Raw genomic sequence first — 19,440 nt, 5'->3', positions numbered from 1 at the left:
TTCTTGGTCTTTTGGCCAGAGGTCCATATATCTTTCTTTCATGAATTTGACTTTGTTTGTACCGTCTATTTACTGTCTGTTCTGTGCTGTTTTGTGTCTATGTTTACAACTATTGTCTTACAAATTTTGACCTAGTGTTATTGGATTATGGATTGGTATGATTGCGATTATTTTTCGAACTGAGATTTCTTAAACTTACGCTTACGAGTACAACAACAAGTGTTTTCATTCAATTTCGAACACGCGTAATAAGTTTAAGAAATCTAAGTTCGAAGGTAGCTTCATGTTGGAAATAACCTTCTATGTAATCAAGGCGCTCGTTCTAGACTTGGTTCAAGTCGCTGTTATAGTCGTATCTCGCCGGTCTGGGGAGTGTACTCACTGCTTAGAGGTACTTCGAGATCTTTGACAGAGTAGAGACTCACAGAGTCGTTGGATATCAATGATGGTGGTTTATTACTGAAGTTTAAAGTTTACACATCTGATGCCCAGCTATCTCCGACTGAAAATAGTGGGTGATCATCCCTTTTTAAAAAGAAATCATAACATCCTAATGAGATTAAATTAGTTAATCCTCCAATCACTAATCAACTAATATTTCTTGATCGGCTACAATAATTAATGTATTCTTCCATTTAAGAAATACATTACTAAACCTTCTCTGATAGGATATTGATCATATAAAATCTTACATGATCTGCATAAGTGATATCATCGTTATACAACATTTCCCTAATGTAATCATCCCAGGGTCCTGTCTGGAATCTAAATATTGACTATAAGATTTCACTTTACTGCCTTGACACTAGATGTCACTAATAAAAGTGTCTATCTTTATCTTTGATACTTAGGTGTCAATGACGTAAGTACATTAAATGTCCCTAACAACGGAGTTTGAACCAAGATGTGTTAGATGTCACTAATAAAAGTGTCTATCTTTATCTTTGATGCTCAGGTGTCAATGACGTAAATACATTAAATATCCCTGACAACGGAGTTTGAACCAAGATGTGTGAAAATTCATAACGATCATTAACCCTTACACAGACTTGAAAAGTTCAGTCCTCTCGTTCATTGACCTTTGTACAGATTCCGAAATTACAAAAACAATATCAGTAAGCCAAAGAAAATTTAGTCTGTAACATCGCGATCGGTGATTTTACAAAAAATAAATAATTTGCAGGTCAAGATTTCCTGGCAATCCGACAGGTTACCTTTGAGTCTGCGCAGAAGTGAGTTTGTTCCTGCCATACTTTGGAAATTACAGAAATATGGCATAAATGGTGATTTTTATAGTTTAATCTAGTCCCTGTACAAGTAACGACTGCTTTACTGGAGAATTAGACTCCAAAATGGAGTTAAAGGGCCATTATTTGTAACTTTTTACCATTTTTACCCCGGAAAATTCCATGTTGGGGGCTCATATTTGTTGCAAAATGTTGTTTTACGAAAAAAAAACATGATTAGTGATGTTATAGCCACATAAAACTGCTAATTTTTGTACAAACGTGTTGCCCTTCCGAGCTCGTTTGTTGACGTCTGGCATGCTCAGCGTGCTGGGGAGCACGCAGATACATGCGGAATCAAAACAACATTGCGTAGTGGATTGCCAGACATCTGGCTGCGCAACGTGTTCGGACAATGGACTACGACGTAAGTACCGGGCATAAGTAATGAATATTTATTTTTAAATTGCTGTAAATGGCTCGCGCAGGTGCAGAAGAATGCCTACGTTGGAATCCGCGTGTCAACAGAGTTTGTATTTCTGTCCGGACAAAAATTGAAATTTTCGTTGTAAAATCACATGTTATTTAGTTGTCGGGCACGTAATATTTCCGAATAATATGCCATTCTCTGTTATTTGACAGGCTCTTCAACATGAGCCAGTGATCATTTCAATCAAAACCAACGGAAAAATCGCCAGAAGATACAGCTAATGGAACTTTAAGCAAGTATATAATTTAAGTCAATATTGTTTAATATTTTCATAAATGATCTTCCGAGTACATTTGGTTCCAGTGAGGACTGTCCTATCAAGCTTCGTTAATTCCTAATCAAGTGTCTACTGTACGCTGATGATCTTTCATTGATTTTAGATTCTAAACAGGTTTACAAAGCTGTTTAGATAAACTTCATAGTACGGTATTTGTCGTGACTGGAAATTATCCATTAACATAAAGAAAACAAAAGTTATTGTGCTTAACAAAAGTAATCATCTTGTAAAAGGAGTTACACCATAGACCCTAAAAACGGGTCGTTTTTAGGGTCTATGGTTACACTCACTTACGATGGATATCGGAGTGACTCTTGACTTAGTGAAAGAGTACTGTTACCTTGGTTTTGTCATAATCCAAATGGTAAATTCAAAGGAAATTTTCGCAATCTCAATTGAAGGTAATTAAAGCTCTTTTCAGCCTTCGTAAGGGCCTTCAAAGATAATATGGGCCTACCTCTTGTGAAATTGATTTCTTGTACTTTAGTTCCTCCCCAGCAGCAGTTTCATCAAGTGTTAGTTGAAGTTTGCATCTTTGAGTATTGTAATTTTTGCCTTACCGCACTCCCTGGGTGTGTTGTTGAGCAATAAAGTAAAGTAAAGTAAGGTAAAGTAAAGTAAAGTAAAGTAAAGTAATAACAGCCGTACATGTACTCAAAATGACCAAACCTGAACCAAATTTCATGAGCAGCGCAGCCAGCGGTAGAAATGGGGTAAGGGCCAGACCAGGCAATCCGGCCATGCGCCAGTTTATCCTTGCCAAGTTGCAGTCTGCAACATTCGAATTCCCGACTGTAGACGTTTCGCTGTGCGTACCACTCGCGGTCCCACATGTGAGAAGCAAATGACACGAGCGTTCAACGGCGGCCAGTCGATGTAATTGAGGAGGTAAGAACTTGAAAGGAAGGTGCATGTTTGTCCGTACAAAAAGTTGAAAACAGCCATTTTCCCCTGCACCCGGCCAGGCCACAGGCACCACCGTAGTTGATAGCGCTTTTTACCCAGGTACTACACTTACAAAGCGTCTATGGCGGTGCCTGTACGTGTTTCCCCTATGGTACAACCATTAACGAAGTAGTAGTCATGTAAGGTGAGAGAAGCACTGGCGTTTGGTCGTTGGTTCACGTAGCTGCAAGATTGTAGAATTGTAGCGCTACGGTGAGGCGGTCGGTGATTTTTGGTTTTTGCGACTTCGCTCACCAGTAGCGCTACAAGGCCGATGGCCCTGGGGAGTATCATATAAGCGCACCCCACTCGACCAGGCGTGTTGATGTGGAAATGCAACATATTTACTGCATTTGGTCGCACCGATTTATCACTACTGAAGACTAAACAGTATATTGCACTAACTTTGTCGTTTATGGGGTTTGGAATTTGTTCAAACACGACGATCGCGTTCTGAAAACATTGAGCGTGGGGTGTCGGTGTTTGTGGGAGCCGCCATTACCGGGAGTTGGTAATGACGGCTCCCAGAAATGTTTCGGAACGCTATTACTTGCCCTAAATTTCTAATAACTGTACCAGTAATTTTTAACAGAGAGCAAGAGTTTTGCCATATGAAGTGAATTCAAAGAGGGAAAAACAGATTCAAACATGAACTACATCTTGTTACTGTTTTGTGAAGATAAGAATGGACAGTGAAATTGATCTAAATGTTATCACACTTAATTGTGTAATTGGTTTGTGAAGTTGTTTCAAAACTTGCCTTAGAAGTTGCACTGACTTGTTATAATTGCGGTGAAAATCAAAGAGCTTTTATGGACCCCTAATAAACACACACCATGGGAGTACACTTTGCCGTGCACTTCACATATGCAGAATCATATTACATTCCTTACCGCCACCCTGAGTGTCACAGCCAAGTCAGTGTCTAGTTGTCATAGACTCTTGTTGTCTTCGCACTGTACGAAGTTCTTTGTGCAAAAGAAATCATGATCCACGGGAAAAGAGGTGTACATACGCCAGAAGCAGTACGTGAGAAAGTTCTCGAAATGTACGTGGATGGAAAGTCATTTCGACAGATATCAGCGGTGACCGGCATTGGCAAGTCATCAGCGTAAGACATGCTGTGTAAGTCATCCTCAGAAATGAAGACGGGCACTATCCATGTTTGGGAATAGTACGAGAACTCGACTTTGAACATATACTCGGCCATGGCCACTACTGAAATACAAGTGTGTGTACACTTGTAGGAAACATTTATCCCACACATAGACACTAATCAGTTCCTACCGGCCAACAGGTTTTATTGCTTTACTTCAGCAATTACAGCTGAAGCCTGCTGTTAAACGACACTATCATCCGTCTGTTCTTTGCCTCAAGTTAATTACAAGTACTGATACTGCAGCAAGTTTTGGAACAACTTTACAAACCAATTACACAAGTGTGATAACATTTGGATCAATTTCACTGTCCATTCTTATCTTCACACGACCATAAAATGAAGGACTATTACCAAAGGTTGAGACGACCCAAACTAGCCAAAATTAGCCAAACCAGCATAAACCACCAAAAAACGACCCATATCATCAAGTAAACGACCTAAAACAAACATTCTAGGTATTCAGGGATACAATAAAACTCCACCTTCTGGAGAAACCGTCGACAGAATTGCGGGCAGCCATGTTGCTGGTACTATCAATTACCAAGTTGTGGGGCTCATTTCGATGACACAACTGAAAACGAAAATAACTTCAGCATCGTAACTGGGCTCACCGAAGGAGGGCGCTTTTTCAAACTTTGTGCAGTGCAGTGCTAGTGGGGCATAATTGACGAATTTTCGAAAACATGTGGTCTCCAGACTCTCATTCACCGGCCAATAATGTGCAGGTGAGTGAAAAAAAGGTTAAGTTTACGATTTTTAGTGTTTAACTATGTTTTGGAAGATTTGCGCTTTTTTTTGCTCCAAGAGAGACTCTTTAATGATTTTCCATCAATGCCATCTATTTGCTATTTATTTGCTAGATCTTCAACTTTCCATGGTAACCTGCATGCACGCATATATATGTTTGTGTGCATGCATGCATGCATGCACAAATATGCAGGTATGTGTATGTACATGTATGGAACCAGGGCCACGGCACATGTTATCTTAATATTTGGTTTGTAGAATTTATTCAAATAAATTAATGTTAGTATCAAAAAAAATGTGAATGAGCTGTAAAAATGTAATAAACTAAAAACTTTGATCTCATTCCTTGGTAAGCCACTAAACACGACAACGGGGAATTCCCTGTGCTACACTTTACGTTGTAAAAGCAGTAACAATCTTGCACAGCGCCCTCTATTGAAGAAACAAACCGAACCCCTTAACTCGTTGATGGCATGTATAGGAATTTGCAATGATCGAAAATGCCGGCTGGTTTTCGCCGTTTTTGGGGCGGTTTCTCCAGAAATCTGAGACATATTTCATCCCTGTGCTTATTTTAGGTCGTTTACTTGATGATATGGGTCGTTTATGGTGGTTTATGGTGGTTTGGCTAATTTTGGCTATTTGGGTCGTCTCAACCTTTGTCAATAGCCTAAAATGAAGGACTATTACCAAATTGAAATGTCGCAGAAAAAATGTGAGAATACTTTAGTCTTTTCTGTAGATTTGGCCACCTAGAAAACATCTTTGAATTTGGAATTTTTCCACAACCTAATCCCAATTAAAATCTTTGCATACGAGTAATAAGATTGTGTGATTTACAATGTGCATGGCTGGCTGCTGCTCTTTCCCTTACCAAAAACATAGCGCTATTTTTAGTAGGTGATAGCGCTATTTTACAGAGGTGACAAATAGGTGACAGAGAGGTGAAAGTTTTGTGTATAGAGCTTTATTTCCAACTGAAACAATGGATATCTACTTGAAATCTACCTACACCTATTACAAAACTGCAAGCTAACAAGTAGGTCTATCATAGGCGTTAAGTAGTAATTTCAACGAAATATTTATGAGATGCAAATTAAGTCATTTAAATATCTACGAAAATCTACTGCACACCTACTACTTGCCTCACCTGGAAAAAAAGGATTTCAACCTACATGATACCTACAGAAATCTACTAGTCACCTACTGTGACACCTACCTTGTACCTAGTACAGACCTACGACAGACCTACTAACATGCCTACATAAATCTGCAACACACCTACTAAGATACAACTAGCACCTATAAGTGACCTATGATAGACCTATGTATGTGACCACAGTAACTACATTCTAAAAAGCACGGAAATGCACATTTTATCAAGTAACATATTACAATTTATGAATTATGAATTTTAGCAATCTTTCGTTCGAAAATTTCACAAGAAATTTATTTTTTTATATATGTGATTGTGCTTAGACTCCAGTTAACTTAAATGCTTGGCTTGTTTCTGTGGAATAATATACGTCACTTGAACTTGACCATGGTATCATCCACAGACAAACATCGCACATCGCTCAGATTTACACATTTTCTAAGATTATACCGGTGATCATGTTCCACAAATTCGACGAATTTTCCAAAGCTTGTCAAATGCAGGATCACCTCTTTTATGTATTACTCTGTCACTGTCAACAAAGTGAACATGTCTCTCGGCATAGTAGCACTGAAGGCAAGCACTGGATCAAGTTGGCCAGAAATTCAAGCAAAAATATTTGAAAAAACATACATACATAAGCATATCAACCAGACCCATCGTGGTGTTAGTCTGAAACAAACTTGAAAATGTTCGATCAAATGTTCCGGGTTCTCAAGATGTCAGGCCATTTTGACTTATAATCATTTTGCTACGCCTCCATGCTGTTCAGATAGTTCGCGTATCGTTCTATTCCCACATCCAACTCGTTGTACCTCCATGGCTTCGGGTAACGATGTAGTTCAATATTACAACAGGTACCGTCATTCTCCGATTACGAACTTCCCGCCATGACCAAACATCAATGTTCTTATCGTCAAACCATCTCTCGTTTCAAATTCATGACTCCACTCACCCGAATCGTCGTCAGAATTACTGCAGCTTGAAGTTGTTGAAGCATACGATGTTGGTCTTGAATCGATATCAGCGTTATTTCCGGGTTGATCATTGCTGCACCGTCTTTGTCAACTTTATTGTCAGACGATTCATGGCAATCACATAGTCGAACCAGAGGACTGAGAGTACATGTCATCCTCGATGTTTGGACTTGGTAAAACCATAAAATGAGTCACTGCTACTACCACAAAAAATGTCAGCAATGCGATGTCTAACCTCCGTGCTATCGCTCAGATCGGCTAATTTTAAGATTTTGGTTGAAAACTCAGTGCAATACGGAACCAAAACAAGCGCAAAGGTCATATAAATATTCACCAGCCTGCAGCCGACAAACTTTTAGGCCGGGAAATCCCCTAGACAATGATCAATTGGGTGTACCCCTATAGGCAGAATTCTTTATTCAAATAGGGTTTAAAGTTCAACTACGGCTTTTACGTTTGTTCTCCTGTGAGGGCGCCTCAATTTTCCTTTAGTTGTATGATAGGTCATGATAGTTCTATGTAGGTGTGCTTTACCTACACAAATCTATTTGTCACCTACAGTTGATCTAATACAGAGTTAGGTGTAAGATAGGTGTTATTAGGTACTAAGTAGATGCATAACAAGACTTATTCCTGAAGACCTACAAGTAAAATGACACCTATTTAACCCTCTTGAGATCTACAAAAACTCCTAAGAACCTACAAATATAGCGCTATATCTACTATAAATAGCGCTATCTTTTGGTCAAGCTGAGATCACAAACAACTGCTCTGCTAGTGTTTATCTGCCAATGCATACGCACATGTACTTCTGCAACCCTTTTACCTTTTACATGTTTGCTCACTGAGCACAGCAGTCTTTCAAAGTTTTATTTTGATAAATGTATTCATCAAGAGCAGATTCAAGTTTCGTTTTCGTTACTCTTCAGTGCAGATTTGTTTTCTGTAAGTGAGAGCCCATCCCTAGGTCACGTAATTTGAAACTGTGTGCATCTCACGCACTAATGCGGCAGTCAATGTCAACCCCCACCCTCCCCACCCCGGAGCATAGTGGGGGATATTGAAATTAATCTTATGAAATTTGTCAAATGCCCCACCCCCTGGGGCAAGACAATCTGGAAATTCCCCACCTAAAACAAGTAAATCCCCCACCGCAATGGGTGGGATATTCTTACATTCTGCACTTGTCCGTGAAAGGGATCAAAGTGAGGCGATTGCCCCACCCCCTCAGGCATAGTTTAATGGCAAACACAGTCTAATCCCCCACATTTGTCCCGTGTTGCCCGAGGTGGGGGTCCCTCGGGGATTACATTGACTGCTGCATAACGTAGCTGCAATATGTGGCCTCCTTGGTCGACTGAGCCCGTTTCGACTATGATGTAAACTTGTACTTTTTCTACTGGGTGTTGATTTACGTTGAACAGTAAGCATTGCCGAGATCCATGGCTTCAAATAAGTTTACATCCATTTACAAAGCACATTGTGCAATTACACTATCGCGTGAAGCCGATCTACTGTCATACGACTCATACACTTGCACAAACGGGTCAGTCACAATCAGGGTGCGCTAGAGTGTGTCACTTAGGTCAAAATTTCAAGTTCATGATAACTGTCCAGTTAAATAATATGTTGAAAGGTTATGGTATGGGGCATATCTTCCTAAAATTTGGTGAAGCAAACGTCATTAGTATTACCACAGTGCACATTGTTTTATATGGTCGACGCAGTGTCACGGACGCTACAGAAATGTTGTACATGAAACACAAATGTCATAATAAAATTTTAAACAATTATTTGTTAATGATTTCTTATGTTATTACAATATGAAAGATGCATATTGGCATTAAAATAAGCTATACTTGGTATGATTTACTTAATTTTTCCATGAATAAACACCACCTCAAGTTTAGTTAGAAATACAACAATATTGGTCATATTTTTTAATAGGACTTTCAACTTCTCTATGTCCTTCCGCTGGTATGCTGTACTTAAAAGTTTTATTGTCATGAATTAACCATGCTATAGCAACAATATTAATACCATTCAGTGTAATCAAAATGAACTTCTTTCTAAAATATTTTCTGTTTAGTATGACATGTAATTTTGTCACGGACGCTACCAAAATCAAACTTGAAAGTTAGGTCAATTTTGAAATATAAAAAGCAATAAACAATCTGGTTTTTTCTTTCTCTTTGCTCCAAAACCTTTCTCTATCAAACATTTAAATTGTGAAAATTTTGTCAAAACATTGACAATTTCTTTAAATTGAACAAGAAAGCTATAGCAACTACTGCAAAAATCAGTTGGAGTAAATAATCAGCTTTACTTCTGGGATCAACCCTCGAGTCGTTTTCTGACGACACTCCTCATGGTCTATAAAACGAGCATCTAAAACAAATCCTTCTTACAAAATCATAGCTCATTATGTAACTTTGACCAACATGTGAAGGAGTAAGCAGTCCGTCGATATCCGGCAAGACAACCGAAAAGTCCGGTGAGTTAATTCAAACACACTTTGTCCACATTGCTCAAACAGTTAAAAGGTTTCACGATAGCGGTTTTACATGTGTAACACGGGGAAACTGAATTTTTTTTGAATTTGTCTCCATTTTATGCCATTAACTTATCGTATAAAACCAAGATGCAATCTGTCATCAAATTGGTACTACAATCAACCAAACTGAACAGATTGCTGAGCAGTACAGAAAACATCATCTGGCAAAGAAAATAAAAAACTGAGAGAGCTTCCATATAAGTAATCAAAGTTGGCGGCATGAATTAAATAAACCAATACTCTCCTCAGACCAAACCGATTTCAAAGGCCATTTACAGCAAATATTGTTACGAAACCATGAAACCTGGAAATGGCTAAACAAAGAGAAATAAGATTTATTTCTCGAAACAGCCTTTCACAACACGCTTTTCAAACACCGGAAAGCAGGCACCAATATCGACCTGAAATCTATTACAAAGTCCATGAAAAATTGACACAAAACCAAAAGTTCGGTTAATCGATTTAAATGCCTAAAACAAGTAATCGTTGTCAGATTAGTACAACATTTACTGTTAACATAACGAGCACTAGCAACGCTCAAAATATGCCCTAAAACAACAATCCTTATAAGCGTCCAGAAACTCTGGTCGATGCTGGGTCCTGTTATTTATAATATGACACCACACACCGGATCGCTCACTATAGATTCAGTCAATAGTGGCTAACTCTCTCAATAACTAATCTGGCTTCTCCTCTTTGATGACGAAGATGACTTCATCACACAACCAAGCGGAGGAGATACAAAACAGAGAGCGACTGATGAAGGAACCCCATTTTTGGTTATGAAACGCCGTTAAGACGATCACTCAATCAACAAATCCGTTTACCGGGGACCCAGATCACACGACTAGGGTCAAAGCACTATCGATTCACCGGTGTCTTGCCATGTATTCCACAAAAAATAAATGCAATGATCCTTTTATTCACCATATCGTAATACTAAACAATCTTGGTAGAGCCGATGTGTGGAGTTGCCCTCATTTTCCTTTATATAAAATGTGGTGGTTATTTCACATTTAGATTGGCTTATAATCTGAAAAATAATGTTTGCATTTTATAGTAGCATCTGTGACATCATGAATTGAAATGGAATACACAATAATAAATGCATATACAGCACAGAATTCATTGTTCTTTACACTAGAATTCTAATCACATATTCAATATAATTACTGCATTCTTAAAAACACCAATCAAAGTGTTACAGTTGAGGCTCAACATAACTTTTTGAGTGTTTTATTATTTAAAAAAAAATCAATTTTGTGCAAATTTACAATTTTATGCCTTGAAGAAATTTTGTAATCCAACTCCATGTATGTACACACAATACACACTAGTATTTATATGTTTCAGTGGATTAACTGCTTTAAAATGTTTTAAATAGTTATTAATTATGACTATGTAGTAAACACAGTCACGGACGCTACACCGTCACGGATGCTACATTTCCATATTTTAGGAATATTGATAGTGAACGCATGGGACAGTAATTATATAATTTGTTTATTTAAGGTAGGCACCTATTGACACTTAGGCCTGTGACATCAGATCTTTTATAACTCCTGTTGTCCTTAAGATATGAGTGTGTCACGGACGCTACAAGAAATTCCGACCACAACGATCTCCATTTTCATTTATTCACAAAACAATACAATATGCAATTTTACTTAAATTTTGTGTATAAAATGCTTGCCAAGGTTGGAATTAAATTCAATATTACAATATTTTATCCATTTTTCTACTTATAAACTAAAGGTATATGTACTTATGGTCATAAAACACAAAAAACATAACGATCAGTGTTCTCGCTAAAAGCCGGCAGCAGGCGAAAATAGCCGCCTGGCAAGTCAAAAAAGCATGTGACCTGCCGGCTGGTGTCACACTAGTAAAGTTACTATATGTCGCATTTTCACTGAAGCCTTGCCCATATGTCTGAAATAACAGAGAAAACGACGTTAAACTTGCCAAAATGTCCCGATAAAACTCGTACTTCGTACTTCTGTAAACACATATATCTAGAAATGCATTACGTACTACGCCCAATCAGATTAAGCGTTCTTACTCACTCTTTCCAATGCATAGAAATTTACATAGGACAAGATCTCACCACGACGTAATCATTGCAGTGATTGGCCGATTTTGTTTCGCGCCCTGTAGCATGTTCTGAGCAGGTCATAGATCATGAGGTCAAGGTGAATGTTCTCAAACAACAAACACAATGGCGACATCTGAAGGACCAGTGCGAGCGATCGGAAGTGCCAAAAAGAAATCTAACGATATTCAGCAGTACTTTACGAAAAAATAAAAATTAGACAAAGGTAAACGTAAGTGAATCATGTGTTCTTAAAATGTAACTAGCGAATTTTTGTATTTGCTGATTGTACCGGGTATAATGTCGAGCCGATGCCATCAACATCGTGATCGTGCCGGACGATGCACGAACGATCAACGAATTTCGTTCACTCCGACGGCGTCGTTTTAAGGCTGTCGTAAAACGAATTTTCATAAACTTGTCATGTGCTTGGCACTCTGTTTTATTTCCTGTACTTTATCGCCAGTAAAAATACAATTTTGTGGTGCTGGCAACAACAAAATAAACGGTAGCTAGCCCTGCCTACGATGCTGTGTGTTCCGCTACAGCTAATCGCCCCGCTCACCACAGCCCTACATGTACAAAGACCCATACGTAGGGTCGGTGACTTCAAATCCATTTTTGGACTTGACGTAAAAAGCCAAATTACTGCCGAAATTCAGCGTTCTTGGGCCCAAGTCGTATCCCTGCCTACCTCAGCTACTCGATTGCTTCCAAAAATGCCAGTCTTTTATTCACTTCTCGTAAATAACCGTCGATGTCGGCAACTCTCTCGCTAGCCCTGCGTACGATGCTGTGTGTTAGCTGTAGCATCCATCGACGGTTATGATTACTGATAAAGGTACACAAAAAATGAGAAATGAGATGCTAAAAACCGTACTTTTCATACAATTTAACAACATCTTTGGTAATAAATTGTAAAGAAAATCAGGTGCTCAAGTGTCACCAAATAAGCACAATCACACATAGTCACACAAAAAATCGCCAGCGTTTGGGAGATAACCCTGAATGATGTTACAGTTTTGGTAAAAATACCACAGTTTCTGTTCCGATGCACATAGTCACATGAAATAACTTGTGAAAGAAAGGTTAGCTATTCTGCAATAACATATGTAAGCTAAAAATTCCACAATTTTAACACTATGTTCAAAAAAACATTTTGAAATTAAGTACATTTTGAAGTGAAACAGCATAACGCTACTTTTTACAGTTTTTAAAGGCATTTTTGTGGATGTACAACCAAACCTGCACAATATATGCAATATTTCTTTATGTGACCAAGTTAGTTACAACTATAACTATTACTATTTATTAGAAACAAATAAGCAATATAATATCAGTCTGAATAGCAGATGTATGTCCATAACAAATGAAAATCATCTAGCGCACCCTGATTGTGACTGACCCGAAAGAGAATGGCAACCACTGTCAAGTGCATACCACTTTACGGCACACATACAAACAGTACAAAACAGTGAGTTCACTCCGTGTCGTCGGAGAGAACATGTCGCAAAACTCTATTTTTACGACTTTTTGTGTTTTACAACAGCAAGAACGATTATTTTGCGATGTCTGGCAGATTTTCAAGGGTTTTCAGAAAACACTTCTGAGAGTTGAAGGATTTACAATGATTGTAGATGTGTACAGACCTAATGAAATACGTTTTCAAGCTTGAATTGTCCAGAGCTATAATTCATGGAGGTAGTCTCTGCTACCTCCATGGTTAATTCAACCGCTGGTGCACATGATGCCCATCGGACGGGAAGTATATTGATTTTACTTGCCCGACGGCAAAATTCACTAGCAACGGGCATCGAGCGATATCAATTTTTGAGCCCTGTCCTGGCTAATGAATTGCAAGTATTTATCATTATTTAAATCACGCAGGCTGCAGTTTGGCTTTGTTTTCAAAATGTCACAACATGCTTTAATCTTATGCCCTATGACTGCATACATGTATGCGGCTATCACAATGGGCAACAACATGTCAAGTGTACAAAAGCTTCTGTCATCGATATGGAGAGTAGCCAATCACAAGTTTGGATTCACGCTATGTTTTCATTCATGCCAAAATGTTGCAATTAGTTTGGTTTTTTTTTTTGCTTACGAGTTTTTCCGCCCTCAGACAATGCGTGCTCCTTCAGTGTCAAGCCGTAGAATCGATGACATGATGACCCAAAATTTAGTGGCAGAAAAATACCACCAGAAAAAAATTTTGGTGGCAGATTGACAGTTTTTGGTGGCAAATGCCACCATTGCCACCGATTATTTCCAACACTGTATTAGGAACTTTATGATCGATGGTTCTGACCAAATGGTTTTACACAGCAGTGTTGTTCTATACATAGGGCCTGCTACTCTGGAAAACAAGATACACTGTATTATTTAACCTTATAAAACATGTAGGCATGGTCCAAAAATCAGCGAACAGTGATACCTCTATACCCATCCTTCAGTTAGCACATTTACACAACCAACTTCGGTTGGAAAATAATATCATTAAAATAATGCAGAAAATTCGCTGCTATGGCGGCATTAATTGTGTTTCTATTAATTTGAAGATCTTTTGGAGTTTGGACTCCTTTGGAAAGTTTTTATCAATGTGTTGAAGATATTTTTACCACTAGTTTCCATGTTTTTACTGAAAGGGGTTTGAACCATGTGATGTTACGATATATGTCAATAGGCAGTCTGATCAACCTCCATCTATATATGATTAAACATATAGCTGATGCAATAAGCAAACGCATCTCAACAATATCCAGTGATAAGGGCATCTTTGATACATACAAAAGTCACTGCAACATAGCGTTGAAAACAAGTGGTTATACCGACCAAAGTCTTTATTAAGACCAACCAATCAACAAGGAGAAGCAGTGACAGGAAACGTAACATCAGATGGTTCAACCCCTCTTTCAGTAAAAATATGCAAAAACTAATCACATCACGTAATATGGCCCATCTTCCCATTGGTATTGCATTGTCATTCATGTCATTGCAGTGTCATTCATGTTCAGGCCAGGCTGTCCGTAATTGCATAAGTAATGTTTATGTTATGCAAGTATATGCACAACCTGATGTGAACGTCATTTAGTGGACAATGCCAAAGCCCATCAGAAGATAATCCCTGCCATGTCACATGATGAGAGCGCCAAGCTTGATGCTTTTTTCCCATGATTCAAATACATTAACCCTTTGAGTGCCAAAGTCTATTTTTGTCCCCTGTATAAAATAAATCCCATCCAATTTTTCCCAGATTTTTGCCAAAATTGTGAGAAAAAACTGTAGCAAATGAATTAAAATGTTCGGTTGGTCCAAAATTATCAAAACAATGACATAAAAATTCATAGAATTTGGTAAAATGTTGCACTAAAATTTTGGCAGGAAAAAGTTATAGCATTCAAAAGGTTAAGTTGATGAAGCACTAGACTGCAACTTCTGCTACTACTTTTGTCCAGTTTTATAAAAAATCATGAGGGTTAAAGATGGCAAAAATGGCTTTTTCGTGAATAAGTGACCCCAAAGCTAGCACATATGAAAAAATAAGCCTTGGTGATGTTCCCCTTTAATTCAGATTTGTTCAAATTGTGTTAAAAGTTGCTTACTTGTGTTTTAGGGGCATTTTTTCCCGTTTTCAGTCAAACGATCTTCTCTGAAACTTTGTCTGTTTGCTTTCAGATCTGACACAAAGAAGTTTTTGCATTGTTGGACCAGAAATTGAGAGAGACCATACGTGTGGCAACAACATATAAAGATGAGGCCATTCACTTGTAAAGTGTGTGGTAAGAGTTTCACAAGGACTAATCATCTACAAAGGCATCTAGGGATACACAAAGAGGAAACTCCGTTTGTTTGTAAAGTATGCAGTAAGAGTTTAAAAGAGGATGAATGCCATGGCAACACACATAAAAATGGAGAACCACATTCCTGCAAATTGTGTGGTGAGGATTACACATGTCATGGAAATCTCAAAGTTCATATGTTGACACATACAGATGAGAAGCCTTTCGTCTGCAAAGTGTGTGGCAAGGGTTTCACACAAAGTGGACATCTGAAAGTTCATATCTGGACACATACAGATGAAAAGCCTTTTGTGTGCAAAGTGTGTGGCAAGGGTTTCACACAAAGTGGACATCTGAATGTTCATATGAGGACACATACAGGTGAGAAGCCTTTTGTCTGCAAAGTGTGTGGCAAGGGTTTCACACAAAATGGACACTTAAAAGATCATATGTGGACACATACAGATGAGAAGCCTTTTGTGTGCAAAGTGTGTGGCAACGGTTTCACATCTAATGGAAGTCTGAAAGTTCATATGAGGACACATAGAGATGAGAAGCCTTTTGTCTGCAAAGTGTGTGGCAAGGGTTTCATATATAATGGAAGTCTGAAAGTTCATATGAGGACACATAGAGATGAGAAGCCTTTTGTCTGCAAAGTGTGTGGCAAGGGTTTCAAATATAATGGAAGTCTGAAAGTTCATAGTCGGACACATACAGATGAGAAGCCTTTTGTCTGCAAAGTGTGTGGAAAGGGTTTCACATATAATGATAGTCTGAAAGTTCATATGAGGACACATACAGGTGAGAAGCCTTTTGTCTGCAAAGTGTGTGGCAACGGTTTCACATCTAATGGAAGTCTGAAAGTTCATATGAGGACACATAGAGATGAGAAGCCTTTTGTCTGCAAAGTGTGTGGCAAGGGTTTCACATATAATGGAACTATGAAAGTTCATATGAGGACACATAGAGATGAGAAGCCTTTTGTCTGCAAAGTGTGTGGCAAGGGTTTCACACGAAATGGAACTCTGAAAGTTCATATGTGGACACATACAGATGAAAAGCCTTTTGTCTGCAAAGTGTGTGGCAAGGATTTCACATATAATGGAACTATGAAAGTTCATATGAGGACACATACAGGTGAGAAGCCATTTGTCTGCAAAGTTTGTGGCAAGGGTTTCATACGAAATACACATCTGAAAGGTCACATGTGGACACATAGTAATGAGAAGCCTTTTGTCTGCAAAGTGTGTGGCAAGGGTTTCACACGAAACGGATGTCTTAAAGTTCATACAAGAATACATACAGATGAAAAGCCTTTTGTCTGCAAAGTGTGTGGCAAGGGTTTCACATATAATGGAACTATGAAATTTCATATGAGGACACATACAGGTGAGAAGCCATTTGTCTGCAAAGTTTGTGGCAAGGGTTTCATACGAAATACACATCTGAAAGGTCACATGTGGACACATAGTAATGAGAAGCCTTTTGTCTGCAAAGTGTGTGGCAAGGGTTTCACACGAAACGGATGTCTTAAAGTTCATACAAGAATACATACAGATGAAAAGCCTTTTGTCTGCAAAGTGTGTGGCAAGGGTTTCACATATAATGGAACTATGAAAGTTCATATGAGGACACATACAGGTGAGAAGCCTTTTGTCTGCAAAGTGTGTGGCAAGGGTTTCACACAAAACGGATGTCTGAAAGTTCATACAAGAATACATACAGATGAAAAGCCTTTTGTCTGCAAAGTGTGTGGCAAGGGTTTCACATATAATGGAACTATGAAATTTCATATGAGGACACATACAGGTGAGAAGCCATTTGTCTGCAAAGTTTGTGGCAAGGGTTTCATACGAAATACACATCTGAAAGGTCACATGTGGACACATAGTAATGAGAAGCCTTTTGTCTGCAAAGTGTGTGGCAAGGGTTTCACACGAAACGGATGTCTTAAAGTTCATACAAGAATACATACAGATGAATAGCCTTTTGTCTGCAAAGTGTGTGGCAAGGGTTTCACATATAATGGAACTATGAAAGTTCATATGAGGACACATACAGGTGAGAAGCCTTTTGTCTGCAAAGTGTGTGGCAAGGGTTTCACACAAAACGGATGTCTGAAAGTTCATACAAGAATACATACAAATGAAAAACCATTTGTCTGCAAAATGTGTGGCAAGGATTTCATATCTAAGCAATCTTTGAAAGTTCATATCAGGACACAAACAGATGAGAAGTCATATTTGTCTGCATAGTGTGTGGCAAGGCTTTTGCTCGGAATGAAAAACTTGACTTTTGACAACCATCAAATGTGGTCTTACACATTATTGTGATAAGTTTTAGAGGACACAGGACACAGTCACATACCGCATACACGTTAGTCTGCTAAAATTGCATAATGACTGTATTTGCAAGTATAATTTCACTCCTGCACTCGATTGATGAAAAAAAACTGACTACAAAATATGATGAGCCGTTCAGTGATTCTACACTACAAATTTTGATTGTACGATGTACATGTAACATTATTGAAAACAGTTCAAAGAACAACTTGAACAACTGGGCTGTGTTTCAAAACATGCTGAAACGTAATAGCAAAGGGTATACATGTGGCTGTCAAACACATCTTGCAACCAAAAGGTAGAGTTATTGCAGCTAATCCAGGCACCAGCAGTGTTCAAAATTTATACATTTATATTATACCGGTACATCAAAACCTAACCATGGATATTCAGTCTCCCACTGCTCTTGGTAGCCTGGTGTGGTTTTGGACGGGATTTTTTGGTAACTGGTGCATCATCATCACAGCTTGTAGCTTCACCTGTTGTTGTATCGTTGCTGTTTCCCCTGTTGTCGTATCGGCAACAACAGGACAAAATATCGTGGATTCCGACATGGGTTCAATTTCACTGCGCTTCTCCATTTTCTCCATGTTGGGTTGCCCGGTAGTGTCTTATGATTGACCCTCTGAATCATTTTTAGCTCCCATAGTCATATGTATATATGGCAATGGAAGCTATTCTTATAGGCTAGGGAAATGTATGTATGTCTGTATGTCTGTATGTCTGTCCGTCAACATCAATAACCCCAAAACCGCTGTACATTTCATCTTTATATTTGGTGTGTACATGGATGATGGGCTGTAGATGAGATTTTGTTCAAATGAAGTTGTCATTGCCAAAAATATGCAAATTAAGTGAAAAAATGTAAAAACAGTCAAAATTGAAAAAACTCAATAACCACTGAGCAGATTACATGAAAAATTAGCATGTACGTACTTTGGGCTGACATGAAATGATTGTGCACATCTTGGGTCAGTATCTTGGACTTGCTATTTTTCATGAATTTTTTTGTACTTTTCTCCCATTTTTGGTCAAAAAATCTTCTTCTCTGAAACCACGAGTCCGATTGATTTGAAACTTGGTATGGAAGTGCATAGGAGTGACCTTTCCCAAATTTGGGCAAATCGTGGTGAAATTTGCATATTTTAGTTTACACGTCCATAGACTCCCATGTATAAGGCAGATCTCCATAGACTCCCATGTATGAGGCCACGAAAAATAAAAATTTAGTTTCTCATCGTATTCATATTGCAAAAAGGATGCAGTGACACAATTTTTAGTCCCCACGGATGAAGTCTAGTGGGCTTATAGATTGGGTCATGTCCGTCTGTTCGTCCATCCGTGAGTCCATACGTTCACGCAGATATCTCGGATATTTTGACAAAATGTCATGTGACCTTGATGACCTTTGATCTCAAATATACATATTTGTCCATAACTCAGTAACCACAAGTGCTACCACCCTTCATATATGGTATGATGGGACACCTTATGACGCCACATATTGTACCTCATTAATTATGCACATATCTAATTTTGAGCGAGCCAATAGAGCTAGAGGTCTGATTTGTGGCCCTTATGAAAATTTTTAGCCTGCTGCACAGTGTTCCTGCACAGGTGCGGCACTAGTGCAACAGACAATTACTGTAACTCAACTGTAAGGCGACTTTTTCGCATGCAAATTAGCTGCTGC

The 19,440-nt window shown here is 38.5% G+C and overlaps 1 protein-coding gene across 3 annotated transcripts in view; it reads left to right on the top strand.

Annotated features, from left to right (window-relative positions):
• Positions 1–17,534, top strand: part of LOC139138488 (zinc finger protein 26-like) — a 28,245-nt gene extending 10,711 nt beyond the window's left edge. The window contains exons 2-3 of one of the 3 annotated variants that reach the window (XM_070706880.1): positions 1,869–1,952; positions 15,302–17,534. In XM_070706880.1, the coding sequence (XP_070562981.1) occupies positions 15,378–17,390 (2,013 nt within the window). In that variant the 5' untranslated portion in view covers positions 1,869–1,952; positions 15,302–15,377 and the 3' untranslated portion in view covers positions 17,391–17,534. Of the gene's footprint in view, positions 1–1,868; positions 1,953–2,721; positions 2,882–15,301 lie in introns of those variants that run through there. The other 2 variants (XM_070706879.1, XM_070706881.1) reach the window with 2 other exon arrangements.
• Positions 17,535–19,440: the final 1,906 nt, after the last annotated feature.

This window comes from Ptychodera flava, chromosome 8 (assembly GCF_041260155.1).
Source record: "Ptychodera flava strain L36383 chromosome 8, AS_Pfla_20210202, whole genome shotgun sequence".
NCBI classification, from domain to species: Eukaryota; Metazoa; Hemichordata; class Enteropneusta; family Ptychoderidae; genus Ptychodera; species Ptychodera flava.
The sequence above is the reverse complement of the archived record's forward strand: the minus strand, read 5'-3'. Positions and strand labels throughout refer to the sequence as shown.